The 22,875-nt window shown below is 41.7% G+C and overlaps 1 protein-coding gene across 1 annotated transcript in view; it reads left to right on the top strand.

Moving 5' to 3' along the window:
• Nucleotides 1-22,875, top strand: part of LOC109912343 (unc-80 homolog, NALCN channel complex subunit) — a 244,990-nt gene that overhangs the window by 154,889 nt on the left and 67,226 nt on the right. Inside the window, exons 40-44 of the mRNA XM_048599053.1 lie at nt 2,962-3,056; nt 7,622-7,711; nt 9,632-9,733; nt 10,773-10,953; nt 13,298-13,563. Coding sequence (XP_048455010.1) covers nt 2,962-3,056; nt 7,622-7,711; nt 9,632-9,733; nt 10,773-10,953; nt 13,298-13,563 — 734 coding nt within the window. The remainder of the gene's footprint in view (nt 1-2,961; nt 3,057-7,621; nt 7,712-9,631; nt 9,734-10,772; nt 10,954-13,297; nt 13,564-22,875) is intronic.

The following is a 22,875-nucleotide window of genomic DNA, read 5'->3' as shown; positions in this document are numbered from 1 at the left end:
CAATTTAACCCTAAATTGTGATTCGGTTGATAATATATTGAGCGAGTTGCTAGTTTTTTTTTCTCTCTGTATCACTATCACTTCTGAAATGTGAAAAAAATATTTACATCAAAAAAAAGTATTGGATCAAGCTTTGTGTCGAACTGGCAAATGAAAAGCTTAAGATTGATCAGGAGTAAAGTATTATCTCACATCAGATTTATTACACTTGAAGCACTTGAAGTTTATTTATTTTGTTTTTATTCAAGTTGAAATTTGGGCAGAAAATTGTAGGCTTGTTAATCTGGTCTGAATCAGTTCCCTTCTTTTTAACAGCAACAATTTTTAAATTTTTTTTAGCACACAACTGTCGCAGTTCATATAAAATTTAGTTAAATCAAAATGAAGGAGCCAGTTCTGAGGTTTTTTGCATCAAAGAAAGAAGAAGCTTATTACCTGCTAATTGAAAAAAAAAGAAATACTAAGACATGGCATCAAACATAGTCAAACACAGGAAACAAGTCTAAAAAGAAAGGGTGACTGTATCTAATATGGATAGGAAGATAAGTAGAGATTTAGTTTAAATTTAATAGAGTTCAGAGGTTATGAGAATGAAACCTGAATCTGTACCTGTTTAGCAGTTATCTTGCTTCGTCAGCAGTAATGAAATTTGTAAAAATCATGTGATTCTCTGTTTGTAGTTGTTTTCTCAAGTTGCTTTTTCACTGGGTGCTGATTTCAGAAAACAAGAGAAACAGGGAGAGAGAGAGAGAGAGAGAGCAAGCTTTACAATTTCTGATGTTATGAATCCTTGTTCTTCTTTCTCTGCACTGCCAAGCATGTTACTGGAATATGGTTTGTTTGAATATTCCTGAGTCTAGCTCTATTGTCTTTCCATGCTGAAATTCTGCAGATAACCTTTCATCTCCCAATATGTGAACTTATCAATCAAGTGTGAATTAAACAAGAAGTGCAAATTTCTTGACACTGATTTCGTTGTCTGGTTTCAATAGCTGTACATGAAATGGCAATTTCAACACAGCATATTCTTAAAAATAACTTCATGGTTTTTAAATGAAGATGAAGGGAGTTAAATATCAAGAGATCATGTTTATGATAATTGTAACAATTTCAATGACCCAACCTCCACTGCTCTCGAGGGAAGACAATTCCACAGACTAAAACTGCCTGTTTTTATTTTGGTAGTCACTCTATTTTCTTTCTAGAGCTAGCCAGTTTCCAAAATAGACCTCTCAAATTTCAAATCTAATGTTGATCTTGTTTTTGCATACCTCCTGTGCCTCGCTGTATTGAATCACCCTATGATTTGTATGTCCTTGTATGTCACGGTCTGCCTGTACTGCATGCAAAACAAAATATTTCACTATACTTAGGTACACGTAACAACAAGAAATCAAATCAAATCAAATCAAAGATGTTGAAGTATTGAAAAGCTGGAAGAAAAAAGAGTACGGCTGACTCCTTGTGATAAATGTCTTCACAGCATTACATATTTAGCAGGAGTGTTTTCTCCAGGCCCAATAAGCTGACCAGTAATCCTCCCCACTCTGCTGCCCGCCTCCACTAAAACTGCCCCCCAACATCAAACCACTATTTGCCTTCCTGACAAATCTTCTGCACCCTATCCCCACCACCATTGGACCCTCATTGTGCACTGCTTCGATATGGATTTCATCATCACAATCCTTCTCCCTCACCCCCATCCCCAACCTGTTGGAGTAGCCTATGGTAATGTGAAACAGATGAAATTGTGGAATAGATGCATTTTTAGATTCTAAAGGCATCAAGTGTTTGTTGGGAGAAAGCGGGAATATGGCATTGAGATCGAGCTTCAGCCATGAGTGGCAGCAGATGCTTGAAGGGCCAAACAATCTACTGTCATTCCTAGTTTCTTTCATTCTAAAAGTCTCCAGACGGTGGATGAGGACACCACAGAGAAATATAATGGAATGCTGTGGTTAAATTCTGCAGTAATTTGAATTTCCTGACATGGCAACAATACCCCTGTCCACTACAATGAATTGGCTCCTTCATTTTGATTTAACTCCATGCTGAAGTCGTGATGTTGGAGTGCTCCTCCTCCCCTGCTCAGATAGAATCTGCAGATGCTTATGCAACAATCATTCTGTCAGTCAAATCTCAGAGTCAGAGACAATGTCTTGCATAGCCCTCCCCTGTATCATTGATGATCCTTGACAGATTTGTGAGAATTGCAGTGTCACCCCATAAGTACTTGTTCTCCACAATACTCTGACTGGGATGAGGTGCTATCTTTTAAGGAAAGATTGAACAGGTAGAACCTGTAACCACTGGAGTTCAGTAAAATGTGTGCTGATTTTATTGAAACATATAAGATCCTGAGGGGACTTGTCAAAATGTATGCTGAAAGGGTATTTCTCTTTGTGGGAGTCACTGGAGCTAGGAGAAACAGTTTAAAAATAAGGAAAGGGAGATGCAGATAAATTCTTTCTCTCAGGGTATTGTGAACTTGTGGAACACTCTTCCCCAAAGAGCAGTGGTGGCAGAGTAAGATTCTTTGCTAAAAAAAAGGACACAAAATATAATGGAGATAGGCAGGAATACAGAGTGAAGGCCTAAATTGGATCTGTTTTGATGGACCAAATGGCCTACTCCTCCTAATTTATATGTTTGTACGTTTTCTGGAAAATTAATTGTTATGATGGGGACAGGCAGCATCTCTGTTAGAACTGGGATGTGAAAGAGTTAGCATTATGTCAATAAAAATTACTACATAAAATTTTATAAAGGGTACAAATCACTGTCTGTGGGTTTGTACGCATCAGGTCACATGAGTGTTAAATGTACGATGCAAAAAAGCTGATGAGTTTGATTTGTCTTTTTGATTTCGTAGTTGATTGACATACCGTTGACATAATGTTGAAATGTTGACATAATTAGTTTAGAGAACAGTTTAAATGTAGGACCTCATTGTCACCCCAGGTACAAAGACTTTAGTTGTCCATGGACAAAATGAATGTGATATTCCAACGCAACTTCCTGTCCATGAGGATACACAGTTTGAAGCTGTTCTTAAGGTAAAAAGACAGCATTTTTTATTTGAGTAGTTTATTTTTCTCTGGTGACTTAACATTTTAATATTGTTGACTTTATTTGGCATCAATATAAGATTGTTAATATGCCATATAATGAATACCTACTGTGTGTTTGTCCTTTCTAAGGCCATGTCTGTTACTAAGATACATTGTTGAAAGCATGCCTGTTAATATGTTTACTTCATCAACATAAAATATCTTTTATGTGTTGTTTCTAACTCTGTATATTAATCATTTATTTCTTCCTGACGTGTACTTATGTCAACATTTATCGGTCGTTCAATTCTACTCTGTCAAATGTTTAAGAACAGCTTCTGTTTTCACTTGGTGTTTCTATGCTTTATGTCTGACATAATGACATTTAAAAAATCGCAGTTTCCACCTCTGTGAATGTTAAAAGCCCTTCTGAAAGCCATTGTGAGGCCAAAGATAGTGTGTGGCTCTGAAAGCTGGGTTCTCAAGCGATAATGAGGCTTGGTAAGGAAAGACAGTTTCACAACAGGATCATTGTGACCCTTATGAATTTTTTAGGGAAATTGTTGGTACTTGTCAGGGTCAACATGGCTAGCTATATAATTCCAGATTTTATTAATTAAATATAAATTTGTCCAGCTGCCATGATGAGATTGGAGCCTGTATTCCAAAAGCTAAATTATTAGTCCAATAACAGTACCACCATAGTAACTCCTCGAATCACTCCTCCTTTTACCCATAGCCCTGCAATTTTGCCTTTTCAGATAATAATTCAATTCCAAAATCTTTGCTGCATGCTTTCTAATACCTTTGTATTCTTCCTGAAGTGTAGTGCCCAGAATTGGATGCAATATTTTAGTTAAGCCAAATCAATGTTTTCTGCATAACATCCTTGCTATGTCTCTACTAACAAAGTCTAGGACATTGTATTTTTGAATAACTGATTTCTCAACATGTATTGTTACTTTCAATGATTGTGCACCTATACACCCAGGTCCCTCTACTCTTGTATCCTCTTTAGAGTAGTATCCTTTACTTTACATTGAATCCCCATGGTCTTCCTACTAAACTGAATGACTAATTATGGTGGCTCAGTGGTTAGCGATTGCCTCAGCACGAAGGACCTGAGTTTAATTCCAAACTCCAGCAATTGTCTTCATGGAGTTTGCACATTCCTCCCATTTCTGCCTGGGCTTCCTCCGTGGATTGGGTGAATTAACCATGCTGAATTGCCCACAGTATCCAAGGAAGTGCAGGCTCTGTTGGTCAGCCAGGAGAAATGCAAGGTTGCAGGGATAGTGTGGGGTTGGGTAGGGTGTTCTTTGGAGGGTTAGTGTGGACTCTATATCTGAATGGCCTGCTTCCGTACTGTAGGGATTCTATGATAACTAAATTAAACAAATTAAATTTAATCTGCTACTTCCTCAACTATTTCACCAACCTATTCATGTATTTTTGAAGTTTATACTCATCCTCCTTGCAGTTTGCAATGCTTCCAACTTTTGAGTCAGCCACAAATTTTAAAATTAGGCAACATATAGATGGGTACCCTAAAATATCTGGATGAAAAGAATACCTCTCCAATGTATTTTCTGTTATATTTATCACAAGTATTTTGGAACCCAGGAATACTCATTGTCACTGGCATCTTATGGAATTATTGAATAACAACAGAGGCTATTTGTTCTGTGCTGGCTCTTTTTAGATTCATACAGTCAAGACAGCATGGAAACAGACCCTCCCGTCCAACCACTCCATGCCGACCAAGTTTCCCGAACTAAACTAATACCACTTGCCTACGTTTGGTTCATATCCCTCTAAATCTTTTCTATTCATGAACCTATCCAAATGTCTTTTAAATGTTGTAACTGTACCTACATCTAACACTTCTTCTGGCAAATTATTCCAAATATGAACCACCCTCTGTATGAAAATGTTGCCCTTAGCAAAGAATTTCAGCTGAACGCCTCCTGCACCTCCCCCATATGTTTCCTTCATGCATCATGTATTTGTTGCTCCCTGAATTAAGTTATCTAATTCCTTTTAGAATGTTACTGTACGTATTTGTGTCTAATTTGCATCCAACACTCGTCAGGCAATGTATCCTAATCATAACCATTCATTGCACGAAACATTTTCCCTCATGTTGACACTGGTTCTTTTGCCAATCAAAGAACAGGCTGATTTTTATTTTGCTACTGAGGCAAGTAGTTTAAGTTGAAAAATTACCACGATTTCATGATTTTCACTCCAAGGCAATAGCTGTCGTGTGCCACCCGGGGCTGTTTAAAAGGGCCGTGGGCCAATTCGGACTCTGTATTTACTGGGACTTCATCCAATTGTTTTGTCACACATTAGCTCCCACCTCCCACTTCTGCCCATACACGGCAACACGGTCCAATTTATGACCTCCGCCATCCCAAACTCCAACCAGTACTTAATGACAAGTTAGTGCCAACACATGTCTTAAATCATCATGTCCTGCACTGACATTTTCCATGCTAGTTCACCCAGTATTCATTATGGGCTGAGATGAAACAAAATAAAATCTTAAGCGTCTAATACAGATTTCACTATACAAAAGCACTCATTCACAAAAGCCCATGCAATACATTAAAATTCCACCTACATAATACCTTATCAAAACAAACAATTGTGTACATGACCTCGCATCAAAGACAAGTAATCCTTTAATCATCTCTTTGAGCTGTCAGTCAAACTGTGAACTGACAACACGGTCCAACCAAATAATGATAATATTTGGTTGTGGAGAACAACCAAGTATTAATGACACTTCAGGTTATATCTGACATCAGCTATTGCAATATTGAGATCAGATTTTATTCATCCGCAGGCATAGGCCACCAGTTTTTATTTTGAATTTTTAAAAGGGGGAGACATTAAAATTATTTGACAGTTTTACTGACCATAAATACCTCCAAGAACATTTAGGACCCTTCTAATGATTTGTAACTTCCACTAAGGAACGTCCCTTGCTGCAATGAAAAGTGAGTCTGGGTAGACTCAGCACTGACCTCAGATAGAGAGAGCCAGTAGGAACTGCCGATGCTGGAGAATCTGAGATAACAAGGTGTAGAGCTAGGCCAAGCAGCATCAGAGGAGCAGGAAAGCTTCTCCAGAAAGGGTCCAGACCCGAAACGTCAACTTTCCTGCTCCTCTGATGCTGCTTGGCCTGCTGGGCCAAGCAGCATCAGAGGAGCAGGAAAGCTTCTCCAGAAAGGGTCCAGACCCGAAACGTCAACTTTCCTGCTCCTCTGTTGCTGCTTGGCCTGCTGTGTTCATCTAGCTCTACATCTTGTTATCTCAGATTCTCCAGCATCTGCAGTTCCTACTGGCTCTCTCTATCTGAGGTCAGCGCTGAGTCTACCCAGACTCACTTTTCATTGCAGCAAGGGACGTTCCTTAGTGGAAGTTACAAATCATTAGAAGGGTCCTAAATGTTCTTGGAGGTATTTATGGTCAGTAAAACTGTCAAATAATTTTAATGTCTCCCCCTTTTAAAAATTCAAAATAAAAACTGGTGGCCTATGTCTGCGGATGAATAAAATCTGATCTCAATATTGCAATAGCTGATGTCAGATATACAAGCTCTACACCTTGTTATACTGAGTTCAGATAGCCTGGTTGAGATTGAATTTCCCATTTGTCGGTGTCTCTTCTGGCCCCTTTTCCTTTTGCCTGTTAAACCCTACCCCATGCCCGGCAAATTTAGGATCTGTCAGAAATAGGGTGAAGATCTCAGGATCACCGTCCCACTTGCTATTTTTAAAAGTCCCTGGAATCTTCATGAATCTTGGAAATCTGTTCCAACAAGTCAATTTTGAAGGATGAACAGGTTCCCGGAATGAATCTTTTTGCATTTAATCACGTGAACAAAGATGCCATTCTTGAAGCAGTTAAAAATGCTACTTTTAGTTGAGAGTGTCAGATGCTTCCTTGTCCCCATACTCTGTCCACCTCCACCCCACAATCCCTTCACCAGAATAGACCAGGGCACCTGCTAAAATTATTTAAGTGACTCTGAGCCAGAAATCCAACTGAGGCTCAGAATGCATCATTATGATAGGCAGGGATCCTACCTTGACATGGAATTACCCAATTCTACAGTAGCACAACATTTCAGTCAACTTGTCATTCAATAAAAAAAAACTCTGGCATTAAAAAAAATGAGAATTTTTAAAAGTTTTTTTAACTTACTATCATTTCTCAGAGCATTCATTCATTATTATCATCATTGATTACCGATCCGTGGCACAACAGAATCTGTTACCATTTTTGTGCAACTTAATTGCTTGATCAGATAAAGTGTATCATTACCTATTTTGCACAAATGGAAAGAGTAGTTTATTGTTAGTGATAAAATCTATTCTTTGATGACTGCCTTTGTATTGCAGTGTATTTGATATAGTCCCGTGCTGTTGTATGTTTGTCACATAAATCAGACAAATTAACAAGGTAGCACATTGCAAACTTAGAAAGCATTCACCGTTTTGTCTTTGCCTCTAGTTTGTATGGGTTCCCATTACTGAATTTGTTGCATTATTTCTTTCTAGGAATGCTTGGAATTTTTTAATATTCCTGAAGCTCAGTCAAACCATTACTTTTTGATGGATAAGCGTTGGAATCTGATACATTATGCGAAAGTAAGACACTGAACTATTGTGTATCACAAATGTTAGACACAATGTCCTGATTCAGTTTGAGGAAAGACATGGAAGAGAGAAAAATGACTCTCAAATTTTACAAATTGAATCAGCCAAACATTTAACACTGTTATAATTTGTGTCCTACATGTCATAAGGTTTATCTGAAAAACAGGAACTAAATTTGACATCAAGTCCATTTTGAGATAGCAAAGACAAATGTGAGTAATTAAATTTTGTCACAGCTTTTTGTTCTGTACTCATCAAGACAATTTCTAAGAAATACCAACAAAAAGGAAAACAACATTTAAGCTGCCATAGGAGAAGAAGACTGGTTGACTATCAATATTGAGGGAGTTACCATTGATCAAAAACTGGACTGGACCAGCAATAAGATCATAAGACATAGGAGCAGAAATTAGGTCATTCGGCCATCGAGTCTGCTCCGCCATTCAATCGTGGCTGATAAGTTCCTCAACCCCATTCTCCTGCTTTCTCCCCGTAACCCTTGATCCCCTTGATAATCAAGAACCTATCTATCTCAGTCTTAAATGTACTCAATGACCTGGCCTCCCCAGCCTTCTGTGGCAGTGAATTCCATAGATTCACCACGCTCTGGTTGAAGAAGTTTCTCCTTATCTCCATTGTAAAATGTCTTCCCTTTACTCTAAGGCTATGCCCTCGGGTCCTAGACACTCCTACTAATGGAAGCATCTTCCCAACATCCATTTTGTCAGGCCATTCAGTATTCTGAAAGTTTCAATTAGATCCCCCCTCATCCTTCTAAACTCCAATGAGTATAGTCCAGAGTCCTTAAACGTTCCTCATATGTTAAGCTTTTCATTCCGGGGACCATTCCCGTGATCCTCCTCTGAACCTGCTCCAGGGCCAGTACATCTTTCCTGAGATATGGGGCCCAAAGCTGCACACAATACTCCAAATGTGGCCTGACTAGAGCCTTATAAAGCCTCAGTAGTACATCCCTGCTTTTATTTCAAGTCCTCTTAAAATAAATGCCAACATTGCATTTGCCTTCCTGACTACTGACTCAACCTGCAAGTTTACTTTGAGAGAATCCTGGACTAGAACTCCCAAGTCTCTTTGTACTTCAGACTTCTGAATTTTCTCCCCATTTAGAAAATAAATACTGTAGCCACAGTAGCAGTTCAGAGGCCAGGAGTCCTGCAACAAGTGACTCTACTCCTGACTCCTCTTAGCCTGTCTCAGAGGCACAGGTAAGGAGAGTGATGAAAGACTCCCCACTTGTCTGAATAAGTGCATCTCCAAAAGTACTCCAAAGCCTGATGGCTTCCAGGACTCAGCAGCCCACCTGATTGGCACCACATTCATATTCTTCACTCCTTCCACCACCAGTGCTCAGTAACAGCAGTGTATACCATCTACACGATGCATTGCAGAAATTCAGAAAGATCTCTTAAACAGCACTGTCCAAACCCATGAATATTACATCTAGAAGGACAAGGGCAGCAGATATTTGGGAATACCACCACTTGCAAGTTCTGCTCCAAGTCACTCACCATGCTGGCTTTGAAATCTGTCACCATTCTTTCAGTGCTTGATGGATCAGAATCCTGGAATTCCCTCCCTAACAGCATTGTGGTTTTACCAACAGGAAATGGACTGCAGCAGTTCAAGATGTTTGAACACCATGTCCTTCTCAAAGGCAATTAGAGATGGGCAAAAATTGCTGGCCCAACCAATGAAGCCCACATCCCCTGAATGAGTATTAGAAAGTGGACATTGATTAGTACAGGCATTGCCATGGAGAATGCTGTGCTAAGATAACTACCATAGATACGGGATATTCTCTGAGTGTATGTCTCAAATCTTCAACATACACCGTATGTGGTCACAGTCAATGAGCATGTTCTGAATATTGTGGCTCGTCTCTTGTTACAGACTTATGTACGAGATATTTATCCATTTCGGCGATCTGTCTCACCACAGTTGAACCTTGTCCATATGCTTCCTGCAAAAGGGCAAGAGCTGATCCAGAAACAGGTGAGGAGAGAGATATTTGAGATTTAACCTCTGGTCCTTAGCACACAAATCATGTTAAATAGCACATATTTTTCACAAATGTACTTTATTTATACACAGCCTTTGAAGGTGAAGTCTTTCAGAAGCTCCATGTGAGGAGGGCTGTTCCTAATACAAATAATTAGGACATGTCAGCAAGGTTTTTTTGCTGCAAATGATCCCGTTTGCATCTTCCTCTTGACTGACAAAATGTTATTCCCAGATTGGAAGAGGGGGAGTTTGGATGGAAGAAGTGGTTGAATGTCATCTTGATCTGTGTGACCAAATGGGCATTAATGTTTCATGGTTACTTTGGTATACTTCCTTTATTGTAGTACAATATAGATTAATTCTGAAGAATTTACTAGTGAAACAGTGAGTCAGCAGTTCACTTTTAAGGTAATGCCACGAATGGCATGCTGTAGAGGCTTCTGTGAGGAAAGTGATCTTCACTTGGCATGTCTGTTAGCCTGAGATAATAGCATCCCTCTCCGTGCACATAGTTTTTCAGTGACATCAGAAAATGAAGGCAAATCCAAAGGAACCTGCTGCCTGAGCATCATCTTATGCTGCATTGTTACTGTTGCTCCATCACATTGCAGTCGATTATTTAAAAGTCTTTTAATTGCCATTTATTGCGCAATTCTGTGTACATGAAACTGAAGGTTTCGAGCAGCTCTGCGTCTTCCCACACCAGCTGACAGAGAAACAGCATCATCAGCTTCTCCCGAACAAGGTCTTTCAATGTTTTGAGAACTGTATTCCACATGAATGGCCCTTCCAGTTGCTGGTTCTTGTAATAGGTTAAAACGTAGTATGTATCACATACATGGCTACTGAAGCCAAATCAGTCTCACATTTAGAAGGGAATGTGGAGCCAGCATGGTCTTAATGTTTCCTTTTTGCTGGTTTTTCAGTGATTCAGTGATGCACGCCATGGTCAAAGAGTAAAGTTTTACCAAACTGGATTTTGAAAGCACATGTTAATCTCTCAAGATCGTAAACTTATTTTCTAAAATAGGTGTTTACTCGGAAGCTGGAGGAGCTCGGTCGGGTGATGTTTCTGATGTCTCTTACTCAGCACATGCCTTCCGTACACAAACAATCACATGTATCCTTGTTGCAAGAGGATCTTCTGAGACTTCCATCATTTCCTCGAAATGCAGTTGATGCAGAATTTTCACTGTTCGCTGACCATCAAGGTACATGACTTTTTCACCAGATGTCGAAATTTTTAAACTGAATGCTTTCAAGTGACCTCATAACAGTGTGAATTTTCGTGGGATCAGAAGGGCACCACGCCTTATCCAAAATGGCTTCTGAAATTTTTCTGACACATGGACCCAAAAATTCAACAATTGTTGGTTGTAACAAAGAACTACCTGCCTGGGGAAATGCTGCTCAAACATCCATGCCTATGGTATGACTTTGGGCCAACTGTCCCATCAAACCACTGTAGCTCACCCAGTATCTGCCTTCAGCAGAGACCAGTGAGGGTCACGATCACCGTCTGTGGAAGTCCAAGGATAACAGTGGCCCAGATTATTTCTTTAAGAAGATACAACATCATTAAAATGGGAATCAGAGCCCTCGATCACAATCTGTATCTTAAAAAAAGCCTACTCCCTGAAATTGGCAACTCTTTCAGGCATCAAGCTGCTTTCAAAATATCACTGCCTCCTCGATCAGTGTTAAGAAAGCAGGAAGGCAAAAGCCCCCACTTTGAAGGGATTAACTCTGGTGATGGAAGTGAAAGCTGATACAACTGTGCCAGAGGGAGATACAAGCCACAGCGCTTTATTTTCAAATTTCAGGCTCGCACATTATGCCGCATACTCCAAAATATGATTGTACCAGATGGATTATGTTGTATTAATGTGGAGTATATCTTGATTTTTTTCTGCCCTTCCTGTTTTATTCCCAGGCAGGAATTGATATCTCTTCATAGTTTTGGCTTTTACAAACCAGAGGAAAAGATGTTCTTTATTTGCAGCACCCAAAAATGACATTAAAAAGAAATCAATGCAGTCCTTTGAGCAGTTGGGGCAGAATGTTGGATTCCAGTCAGAAGGGGGTCCAGAGATGGGAAGGCCTGGAAATTGGGAGAGCAGCAGTTGCAAAGCCGACACATCTACGTCACTAAATGATTTTTGGTCTGTGCGGAATGGGAGGGGGAGTGAGTGGTAGGTGGCCTACTTAGCCAATTAAGTAACCTATTAATGCTGCTCAGCAGAACTGACCAGACATTTAGCTGACCCCCAAATCTGGGAGCAAAGCACGTGCAGGGGCTGGAGGCAGTAGACAGTGGGTGAGAGATCAGTACTCCATCCTGCTAGGGGATTCCACTTTGCAATTAACAGCGCTCTTGTGCTGAGGCTGATAGACATCAATAGAGGGATTGTCTCCTACAATCCAGCCTGTCACCTTTGTGAATTACAAATTCTTACCTTGTAATCAAAGCGTTTTCCACGTTCAAGCACCTTCCTTTCTTGCACACCCAAAGATCCTCTCCCCTCTACCCCCCACCCTTCTGGATTGTGGGTCTGTCGATATGCCATTGTTGGACAGCCTCCTATTGGCCCTCATTCCTCAGCAGCTTGCTTGGATAATGAGCTCACTCCAAGACCATCCTACATTGCATTAGATGCCAGATGCCAAGTTGGGGTCAGGACGACCAGAAGTTCACAGCCCCAAAGCAAAAATACCTCCCCTAGCCGGAAACAGAAGAGAACTCTCGCCATGTGAGCAGTCAGTAGGAGTTATGCTGGTCTCTATATTATTTAAATGTTTAAGATTCACTGACATTATATCTCATTCAGAGAATGAGAGTGTGGGAAACCCAGGGCAAATCACACTCTGCAATTCCAGCCCTAGCTTTCAGTTCCTGTCAGCTGTCTGTGATCCCAGTATGGGGCCCACAAAATGCAGGGCTCAGAAAAGTCACTCTGAATCGTCTGGGGCTGATTCTGCCCTCATTGCAGGGCTTAATGCTTTCTAATGTAATCACCCTGTTCAGATGTGTTATTGTACACCTCTGGAGCAATTGGGACTTGAACTTGGACCTCTGGTTGAGAGATAGGAACACCACCACTGTGCCACAAGAGCCCACAGCTATGTTGTACAACTTGCGTTTTGTGCAGTCAATGCTTTTGTTCAACGATACAGTGACATGACCTACCACATGTTTATCTGTCTTCAATTTCATTTAAGTTCCTGGAATTACGAGATGGTTTGTAATAGTGGAGGTTTATGAACCACTTGTTTGTATTATCTAACATGTTTTTCTTTAATTGTAAACCACAGAATTACTTTCTGTAAATCAAAATAATAGTAATTATTTGCATATGTGTTGTATTTAAATGCCAATAGTTTGGGAAGAAATTATTGTAATTAATTGGCTGAAGTAGTAGCTTCCAGTTTTATGTTTCATGGATAGATGAAATTTTCCAGAATTTTTAATTAGGAATTATTTCAGAAGGTTACGGTAAAGTAGTCTTTAGGATGAGGTGCTAGACATCAAGGTGAAATCTTTTATTGTTTTTTCAGGCAAAGAATTATTTGGTCTTGATACCCTTCACAAGAGTATGTGGATCAAACTCTTGGAGGAGATGTTTTTGGGTATGCCCAGTGAATTTCCCTGGGGAGATGAGATAATGCTCTTCCTGAATGTGTTTAATGGGGCTTTAATCCTTCATCCTGAAGACAGTGCATTGCTTCGTCAATATGCAGCTACAGCTATCAATACTGCAGTGCACTTCAATCATCTCTTTTCACTGAGTGGCTATCAGTGGATCCTTCCTTCCATGCTTCAGGTAAGTTTATTTCAACAAGTACTAAGTGACCACTAGCCTTACTGGAATCAATAATTATTTGCAATTAATTGAGGTCTGAGTTTAGATATGTACGTCTGGTATTGGTGGGTTCAGGTCACCAGTACTTTTTCTCTCACCCTCCAACAGTTTAAATGTGGTTGAATAACTATGACTGTTCTGTGTAATTGATCAATTTTGCTCTTAGCATTTGTTGCAGCGGTATGGAATTCGAATCATATTTCTTAAAACAAAATTATCAAGTTGCTACCAGGCCTTAAAACTCATGTTGTTGAATACCTGCCTGTTGAGGGAGCTGAGTAACTCTCATTTCCATTGAATATTCTGGACCTTTTTTGTAAACAGTCAGTGGGTTCACAATGCTAGTTTTACACTTGGGCTGCAGACTGAATTCTTACTCCATTTTATTTCATCCTTCCCACTATTCCTTCAGTGGATTTAACCGGAGGCTAGAGACATCAAGAATTACTTGCTTTTATATAGTGTATTTAGTATACAAAACATCATAAAGTGCAATAAAAAATGAGGACATCGAGCCAATGCAGAAGACATTAGGATTGGAGTGGAGGGGGAAGAAACAAAAACTTGGTCAAAGAAGTGAGGTTTAAGCAGGATGTGCAGAGCAGATTAAGGAGTGTTTCCAGAGCGTAGGGCCCAGACGATATAAAGTGCGCTAATTTAGAAGAAAATGGGCTTATTAGTGATAGGCAGCATGGTTTTGTGCAGGGAAGGTCATGTCTTACCAACTTGATAGAATTCTTTGAGGAAGTGACAAAATTGATAGACGAAGGAAGGGCTGTAGATGTCATATACATGGACTTCAGTAAGGCGTTTGATAAGGTTCCCCATGGTAGGCTGATGGAGAAAGTGAAGTCGCATGGGGTCCAGGGTGTACTAGCGAGATGGATAGAGAACTGGCTGGGCAACAGGAGACAGAGAGTTGTAGTGGAAGGGAGTTTCTCAAAATGGAGAACTGTGACCAGTGGTGTTCCATAGGGATCCATGTTGGGACCACTGTTGTTTGTGATATATATAAATGAACTGGAGGAACGTATAGATGGTCTGATTAGCAAGTTTGCAGATGACACTAAGATTGGTGGAGTAGCAGATAGTGAAGGGGACTGTCAGAGAATGCAGCAGAATATAGATAGATCGGAGAGTTGGGCAGAGAAATGGCAGATGGAGCTCAATCCAGGCAAATGCGAGGTGGTGCATTTTGGAAGATCCAATTCAAGAGCGAACTATACGGTAAATGGAAAAGCCCTGGGGAAAATTGATGCACAGAGAGATCTGGGTGTTCAGGTCCATTGTACCCTGAAGGTGGCAATTCAGGTCGATAGAGTAGTCAAGAAGGCATACGGCATGCTTTCATTCATCGGACGGGGTATTGAGTACAAGAGTTGGCAGGTCATGTTACAGTTGTATAGGACTTTGGTTCAACCACATTTGGAATACTGCGTACAGTTCTGGTCGCCACATTACCAAAAGGATGTGGATGCTTTGGAGACGGTGCAGAGGAGGTTCACCAGGATGTTGCCTGGTATGGAGGGTGCTAGCTATGAAGAGAGGTTGAGTAGATTAGGATTATTTACATTAGAAAGACGGAGGTTGAGGGGGGACCTGATTGAGGTCTACAAAATCATGAGAGGTATAGGCAGGGTGGATAGTAAGAAGCTTTTTCCCAGAGTGGGGACTCAATTACTAGGGCTCACGATTTCAAGGTGAGAGGGGAAAAGTTTAAGGGAGATATGCGTGGAAAGTTCTTTACGCAGAGGGTGGTGGGTGCCTGGAACGCGTTGCCAGCGGAGGTGGTAGAGGCGGGCACGATAGCGTCATTTAAGATGTATCTGGACAGATACATGAATGGGCAGGGAGCAGAAGGATACAGATCCTTGGAAAATAGGCGACAGGTTTAGATAGAGGATCTGGATCGGCGCAGGCTTGGAGGGCCGAAGGGCCTGTTCCTGTGCTGTAATTTTCTTTGTTCTTTGTGCCAGTGGGAGGGAGAAGGAAGTGACTTCCATAAAAAGCTGGGATCAGAAGAAATTTTTACCAGTGATGATATTAAAAATCCTTTTGATCTGAAATGGTCATTGCTAGTGTAAAAACTTTTTGTTTTATTTTTATTTATCTTTGATTGTGGACCGAAATGGGAGAAGGATAGTTTTAAAACCAAAGATTTCAGAAGAAATTGCTGCACTTTTCAAAAGCAAGTTACTAAAACTCCTTATATGTTGTGCTTGCACTGTTGATTTGTTCAAGTAATAAGGGGGAATCTGTTTGTAGCTGGGCCGGCACCAGGGGTTATTTACAAAATGAGATTCAGCCGGCAATTGGTTTGTGGAGTTGTGACAAGTTGTGGATGACATCATGGTGGCAACAACTAATTGATTGGTTCCAAGGTAGCTGAATATCTTGAGTTTGTGAATGATACTGGCAGAGTCTTTGGTAACGAGAAGGTGGGGCGCCTTTCTGTCCAACAAATTACATAAAGCCTGAAAAAAGCTAATTTATTTCCTGTCATAACTTGCTGTAATCTGTGGCTCCTACCCAGTATCCAAGATAATTTGCAGTCAATGTACCAGTCACTCTGTGCCTCTTGTGCAGAAATCAAAACAACCCTATGAAGTGGGGCCATTGAACTGCTTTCCCAGTTATTTTTCTGCTTTGCCATAACACCAATGCTTTTGTCTCTCTGTAAATATGTGCAGGGAGTTTTAGAAGGGGTTAAGAGTTTTACTAGTGGAGTTGTATACATCACTCTTTACCTATGGTTAGAATCTATTTATTTATAACATGTTCTTCTTAAATTTGGTTTGTTCTTAAGTACAGAAACTTGATCCAGGCTTTCTATTAATTTAAGTCTGAAAGGCAGGTGAATTGGGAAGAAAACTTAAACTTTGATAATGAGGCTTGATCACCAGTGTGTAAAGCAGTGAGGTATAACAGTAGTAAATCCAACATTTGTTGCCCATCCCTAATTGCTGGGTGGGTCACATTGCCATTTCAAACAGCAGTTCAGACTCAACCACGTTGCTGTGGATCTGAGTAACATGTAGGTCAGACCAGCCAATGACCTAAAGGACATTAATAAACCAGCTGGAGTTTTAAAATAATTGATAGTTTCGTGGCCACGATTCTTGAGCTAGCTTTTAATTCCAGGTTTATTAATTGAATGTAACTTCCACCAGTCGCGTGGTGGGAATGTCATACATATCATTAGAGCACTAGTTTGGATCTCTGGATTATTAGTCTGGTGACATTACCACTATCCTACCATTTCCCACTTAAGATTACAAATCTCAAACCAGACCAAGGGAATAAGTATTTAAACACAAAAGTAAGAAAGTTAAATGTGAAATCTTTGTGGAACAGGAGCTGATGTTGGTTAGCAAGGAAAGGCTGATGCATAAGAAGGAGTTGATGGGGGTAAGGAGATAGTAGGAACTGAAAAGCTGACATTTCGGGCCTAGACCCTTCATCAGAAATGGGGGAGGGGAAGGGGGTTCTGAAATAAATAGGGAGAGAGGGGGAGGCGGATAGAAGATGGATAGAGGAGAAGATAGGTGGAGAGGAAACAGACAGGTCGAAGAGGCGGGGATGGAGCCAGTAAAGATGAGTGTAGGTGGGGAGTTAGGGAGCGGATAGGTCAGTCCAGGGAGGACGGACAGGTCAAGGGGGTGGGATGAGGTTAGTAGGTAGGAGATGGGCGTGCGGCTTGAGATGTGAGGAGGGGATAGGTGGGAGGAAGAACAAGTTAGGGAGGCGGGGACGAGCTGGACTGGTTTTGGGACGTGGTAGCAGGAGGGGAGATTTTGAAGCTTGTGAAATCCACATTGATACCATTGGGCTGCAGGGTTCCCAAGCGGAATATGAGTTGCTGTTCCTGCAACCTTCGGGTGGCATCGTTGTGGCACTGCAGGAGGCCCAGGATGGACATGTCGTCTGAGGAATGGGAGGGGGAGTTGAAATGGTTCGCGACTGGGAGGTGCAGTTGTTTATTGCGAACCGAGCGTAGGTGTTCCGCAAAGCGGTCCACGAACCTCCGCTTGGTTTCCCCGATGTAGAATAGGCCACAACGGGTACAGCGGATGCAGTATACCACATTGGCAGATGTGCAGGTGAACATCTGCTTGATGTGGAAAGTCTTCTTGGGCCTGGGATGGGGGTGAGGGAGGAGGTATGGAGGCAGGTGTAGCACTTCCTGCGGTTGCAGGGAAAAGTGCTGGGTGTGGTGGGGCTGGAGGGGAGTGTGGAGCGGACAAGGGAGTCACGGAGAGAGTGGTACCTCTGGAAAGCAGATAAGGGTGGGGAGGGAAAGATATCTTTGGTGGTGGGGTCGGATTGCAGATGGCGGAAGTGTTGGAGGATGACGCGTTGGATCCGGAGGTTGGTGGGGTGGTACGTGAGGACGAGGGGGATTCTTTTTTGGTTGTTATTGCAGGGACGGGGTGTGAGGGATGAGTTGCGGGAAATGTGGGAGGCACGGTTGAGGGCGTTCTCGACCACTGAGGGGGGGGAAGTTGCGGTCCTTAAAAAACAAGGACATCTGAGATGTATGGGAGTGGAATGCCTCAACCTGGGAGCAGATGCGGCAGAGGCGAAGGAGTTGGGAATAGGGGATGGCATTTTTGCAGGAAGACGGGTGGGAGGAGGTGTATTCTAGGTAGCTGTGGGAGTCGGTGGGCTTGAAATGGATATCGGTTTCTAGGTGGTTGCCCGAGATGGAGACAGAGAGGTCCAGGAAGGAGAGAGAGGTTTGCACCTTGTTGTCTCTTGATGTGGGTAAGGATCTGTGCAGTAGTGTTTTGTATGATCAGACGTTTAATGATAGATTGGGGGTGACTAACCAAGTAAATGTTGGAATAGTTCTGTCCGGAGGTAGTTTAACAAAGTATTGAACATGTGTTTCAGGGAATGTTGTTGGGGAGGTGGTGAGGTAGTGATGCGACAACATTGTGAAGATTGAAGGAGGTGCTTTTTTGTCATGGACAGGACAGTGGATATTAAGTACACCCCGAGGTCAGTATGGATGTCAGATTCATACAGAGACAATGACTGGAAAGAGGTTTGATTTTTATACTGTCACTGGATGTGGGTATTGCTCCTAGTCTGGGCCTGGGACATTGTCTATGTGGTATAATTGAGTGAGCATGACTGTACAAGGCTGTGGCTTTATTACATAAAAACCAAAAGAAATGCACATGCTGTAAATCAGAAACAAAAACAGAAGTTGCTGGAAAAGCACAGCAGGTCTGGCAGCACCTGTGAAGAAAAGTCAGTTAATGTTTTGTGTACCACCAGAACGGAAACATTAACTCTGATTTCTCTTTGCAGATGCTGCTGGACCTGCTGAGCTTTTCCAGCAACTTCTGCTTTTTGCAGTTTTATTAATCTGTGTGATAGCTCTCGTAATTTTAGCATCGGGCGCAAGATGTTAGTAGGGTGTAAGTTCACCAGACAGGAGTGCCTTTGTCATTTCCAGTTCCTCGGCTGATAGTGGTGGTCTGTCTGGTTTCACTCCTTTGTCATCTTGCAGCAGCTTATTCCAGCGGCTTGCTCAGCCATTTCAGAGTCAACCCACGTTGCTTAATGCAGGCACATTTGGGCCTATCAATGTGGGAATTTTTATCTCTGAATCTTACTTTTAATTGAAGATTTTTGGTAATTGAATTTAAATTCTTCTAAAAGCCATGGTGGGACTTGAACCCAGAAGTGCCTGAGATGGGCCAAGAGAAAAACCAAAGGGAAACTGGAAACTGGTAATGTCACTGGACTAGTAGTCCAGAGATCCAAACTGTCAGTCTTGTAACATGTATGACAATCCCACCAGGAAAACTTGCAGAATTCAAATTCAATTAATAAACCTGGAATTAAAAGCTAGTCTCAAGGATGGTGGCCTGGAACTATCAATTGTTGTAAAAACCCATCTGGTTTATTAATGTCCTTTAGGTCATTGCCTGGTCTGGCCTACAGGAACATGGTTGACTCTGAACTGCTGTTTGAAATGGCAATGTCAGCCACCCAGCCAAGTGTAATTAGAGATGGGCAACACCTCACTGCATTACACAGTGGAGATCAAGCTCCATTATCAACATTTAAGCTTTTTTTCCCAATTTACCTGCCTTTCACACCCAAATTAATAGAAAGCACAGACCAGGTTTATGTACTTAAGAACAAACCAAACTTAAGGAGAACTTGTATAAATAAATAAGCAAAGTACACATCTGAATGCAAGCAGTGTTATATATCTTTGGTAGAAATTAGTGTCAGCGAAAAAGACTGACTGTGTTTAATTGATTAATTAAAGACTGAGTAAAAATAAAAGGGGAACAAGTGGTGTTTAGGATGGTAGGAGCTGGGTTACTGAATTGTTGATAAACTCTAACCACAAGGAAAGGTGCCTTAAGTTCTATTTCACCATCCGGCTTGGGTCTGAGTTGACATTGCTAGAACAGGATGGTTGCCAAAAGGTAAACATTGGAAGTAAGGGTTTTTTTTTATTCCAACAGGATATTGGAATTTGATTTACTTTTTAGAAGAATGGCTGAAACAAGCTAAGTGTCAGGATGTCATTTCCTACTGATGTTCTGTGAAGTTGAGCCTTTTGGACAAGGTCAAAATGTAGTACATATATATGAAAATGGGCTATAACCTCAGCCAAGGAAAAACAAGATATGATCTTGGCACTATTGCTTCCTGCCTGAAGCAGGATCAGGTGTAAAGTATTTTCAGAGATGGAGGCTCAGGAATTTGACACTGAGGAATGCTTGGATAATCTACTAATATTTGTGGTCAAAATTGCTAAGAAAATCTGTTAAATGCACACAAGGCACACTCAGACTTTGATAAATTTAGAAATCTAACAATGGTTCCATAGAAGAATGTATAACAGAATTCAATAGACCATAATCAATTTTAAACACAAGTCTTACTTTGAAATCCTGATCTCAGTGTTTGCCTTTAAACTGTTGGACTGTTCTGAAATGTTGAACGTGGAATGATTCCTATTGTTTAACTGGAGTTAGATTGACAGAAGGAAGCATACTTTGAAACAAACTTCCAAAGTCTTAACAAAAAAATTCTGGGGAAACATTCACTCTCAGAAATTTCATGGCTCAAATAGGACTTCCAGCAGTTACACAGTGAAGGAGACAATGGCAGTGTTAATGTGAGACCATCCAGATATAGATTGACGGCATTGCTACTAAAGGAGAATCATAACTCGCAACATTAAGGACAGAGATAAATTGGGCAATTATAACAGACAATCGACGTTATGAAACAATAGCAGAAGAATGAACCTCAAATGCTTTGGATTTGGGTACCAGGTACTTCAGATGAGATTCAAAATACCATATACAATTCTTCTTTTGAGTGTCTTGTTAAGTCAGTCTTGAATTGCAAGATCTGTTGGAGTCTGTCCCATTTAGCACAGTGATGGTGTCACAGAATACGATGGAGGGTATTCTCAATGTGAAGGTGGGGACTTTGTCTCCACAAGGACCATGCAGTGGTCACTTTTTTACCACTAATGTCATGGAGAGATGCATCTGCAGCTGGCAAATTGGTAAGAATGAGGCCATGTATGCTTTCCCTCTTGTTGATACCCCTCACTACCTGCCACAGATCCAATCTAGTAGCTATGTCCTTTAGGACCCAACCAACTCGATCAGTAGTGCTGATGCTGAGCCACTCCTGGCGACACACATTGAAATCTCCCACCAGAGTACATTTTGTGTCCTTGACACACTCAGTGCTTCAAAGAGTTGCTCAACATGGAGGAGCTCTGATTCATCAACCGAGGGAGGATGTTGCGTGATATTCGAAAGGAGGGTCCCTTGCCATGGTTAGCCTGTAGCCATGAGACTTCATAGAGTCCGGAGTCAATGTTAAGGATTCCTAAGGGAAACTCCCTCCTGACTATGTACCACTATGCCGCCACCTCTGCCAGGTCTGTCCTGCCAGTGGGACAGGACATATAGGGATGTAAAATTGGCCTACACCGAAGAAAACATGTAGATACCTTCATATAGATTTCTCAGTAACTTGATAAGGAGATTATTGATCATTGTGACGGGTTTCTGTGTTTGGCAGTATGCCACACCGAACAAAAAATGTTAAGGAGATTCTTATTCCTTAGATCATAGTAGTATCATATTTTCCAATCTTTATTAATGTCAAAAAAACTTCATTCTGCATAGAATACAGTATATGAGAGAAGACAATGCAAACATTGGGGATAGCATGTGACTGCAATATTAATACTAAACTATAGTAAGCAAATAAAGCAGGCCAAGCAGCATCATAGGAGCAGGAAGGCTGACGTTTCGGGCCTAGACCCTTCATCAGAAATGGGGGAGGGGAAGGGGGTTCTGAAATAAATAGGGAGAGAGGGGGAGGCAGATAGAAGATGGATAGAGGAGAAGATAGGTGGAGAGGAAACAGACAGGTCAAAGAGGCGGGAATGGAGCCAGTAAAGGTGACTGTAGGTGGGGAGGTAGGGAGGAGATAGGTCAGTCCAGGGAGGACGGACAGGTCAAGGGGGCGGAATGAGGTTAGTAGTTAGGAGATGGGGGTGCGGCTTGAGATGGGAGGACGGGATAGGTGGGAGGAAGAACAGGTTAGGGAGGCGGGGACGAGCTGGGCTGGTTTTGGGATGTGGTAGGGGGAGGGGAGATTTTGAAGCCTCCAGAACTTCCAGTTCCCTAGTAAACTCCCTACCTACGTCCGTGACACCACCCACGCCCTCCACCTCCTTCAGAACTTCCAATTCCCCGATCCCCAACACCTCATCTTTACCATGGACATCCAGTCCCTATACACCTGCATTCCCCATACAGATGGCCTAAAGGCCCTCCTCTTCTTCCTGTCCTGCAGGCCCGACCAGTCCCCCTCCACTGACACCCTCATCCGCTTAGCCGAACTCGTCCTTACCCTCAACAACTTCTCTTTCAATTCCTCCCACTTCCTACAAAGGGGGTGGCGACGTGTACCCGCATGGGCCCAAACTATGCCTGCCACTTTGTAGGTTATGTGGACCAATCCCTCTTCCGTACCTACACTGGCCCTAAACCCCACCTCTTCCTCCATTACATTGATGACTGTATCGGCGCCGCCTCGTGCTCCCACGAGGAGCTCGAACAGTTAATCCACTTCACCAACACCTTCCACCCCAACCTTAAGTTCATCTGGAACATCTCTAACACCTCTCTCTCCTTCCTGAACCTCTCTGTCTCCATCTCGGGCAACCACCTAGAAACTGATATCCATTTCAAGCCCACCGACTCCCAC

Source organism: Rhincodon typus, chromosome 7 (genome assembly GCF_021869965.1).
Source record: "Rhincodon typus isolate 14 chromosome 7, sRhiTyp1.1, whole genome shotgun sequence".
NCBI lineage: Eukaryota > Metazoa > Chordata > Chondrichthyes > Orectolobiformes > Rhincodontidae > Rhincodon > Rhincodon typus.
Note: the sequence above shows the minus strand (reverse complement) of the source record. Positions and strands in the feature narration are given on the sequence as shown.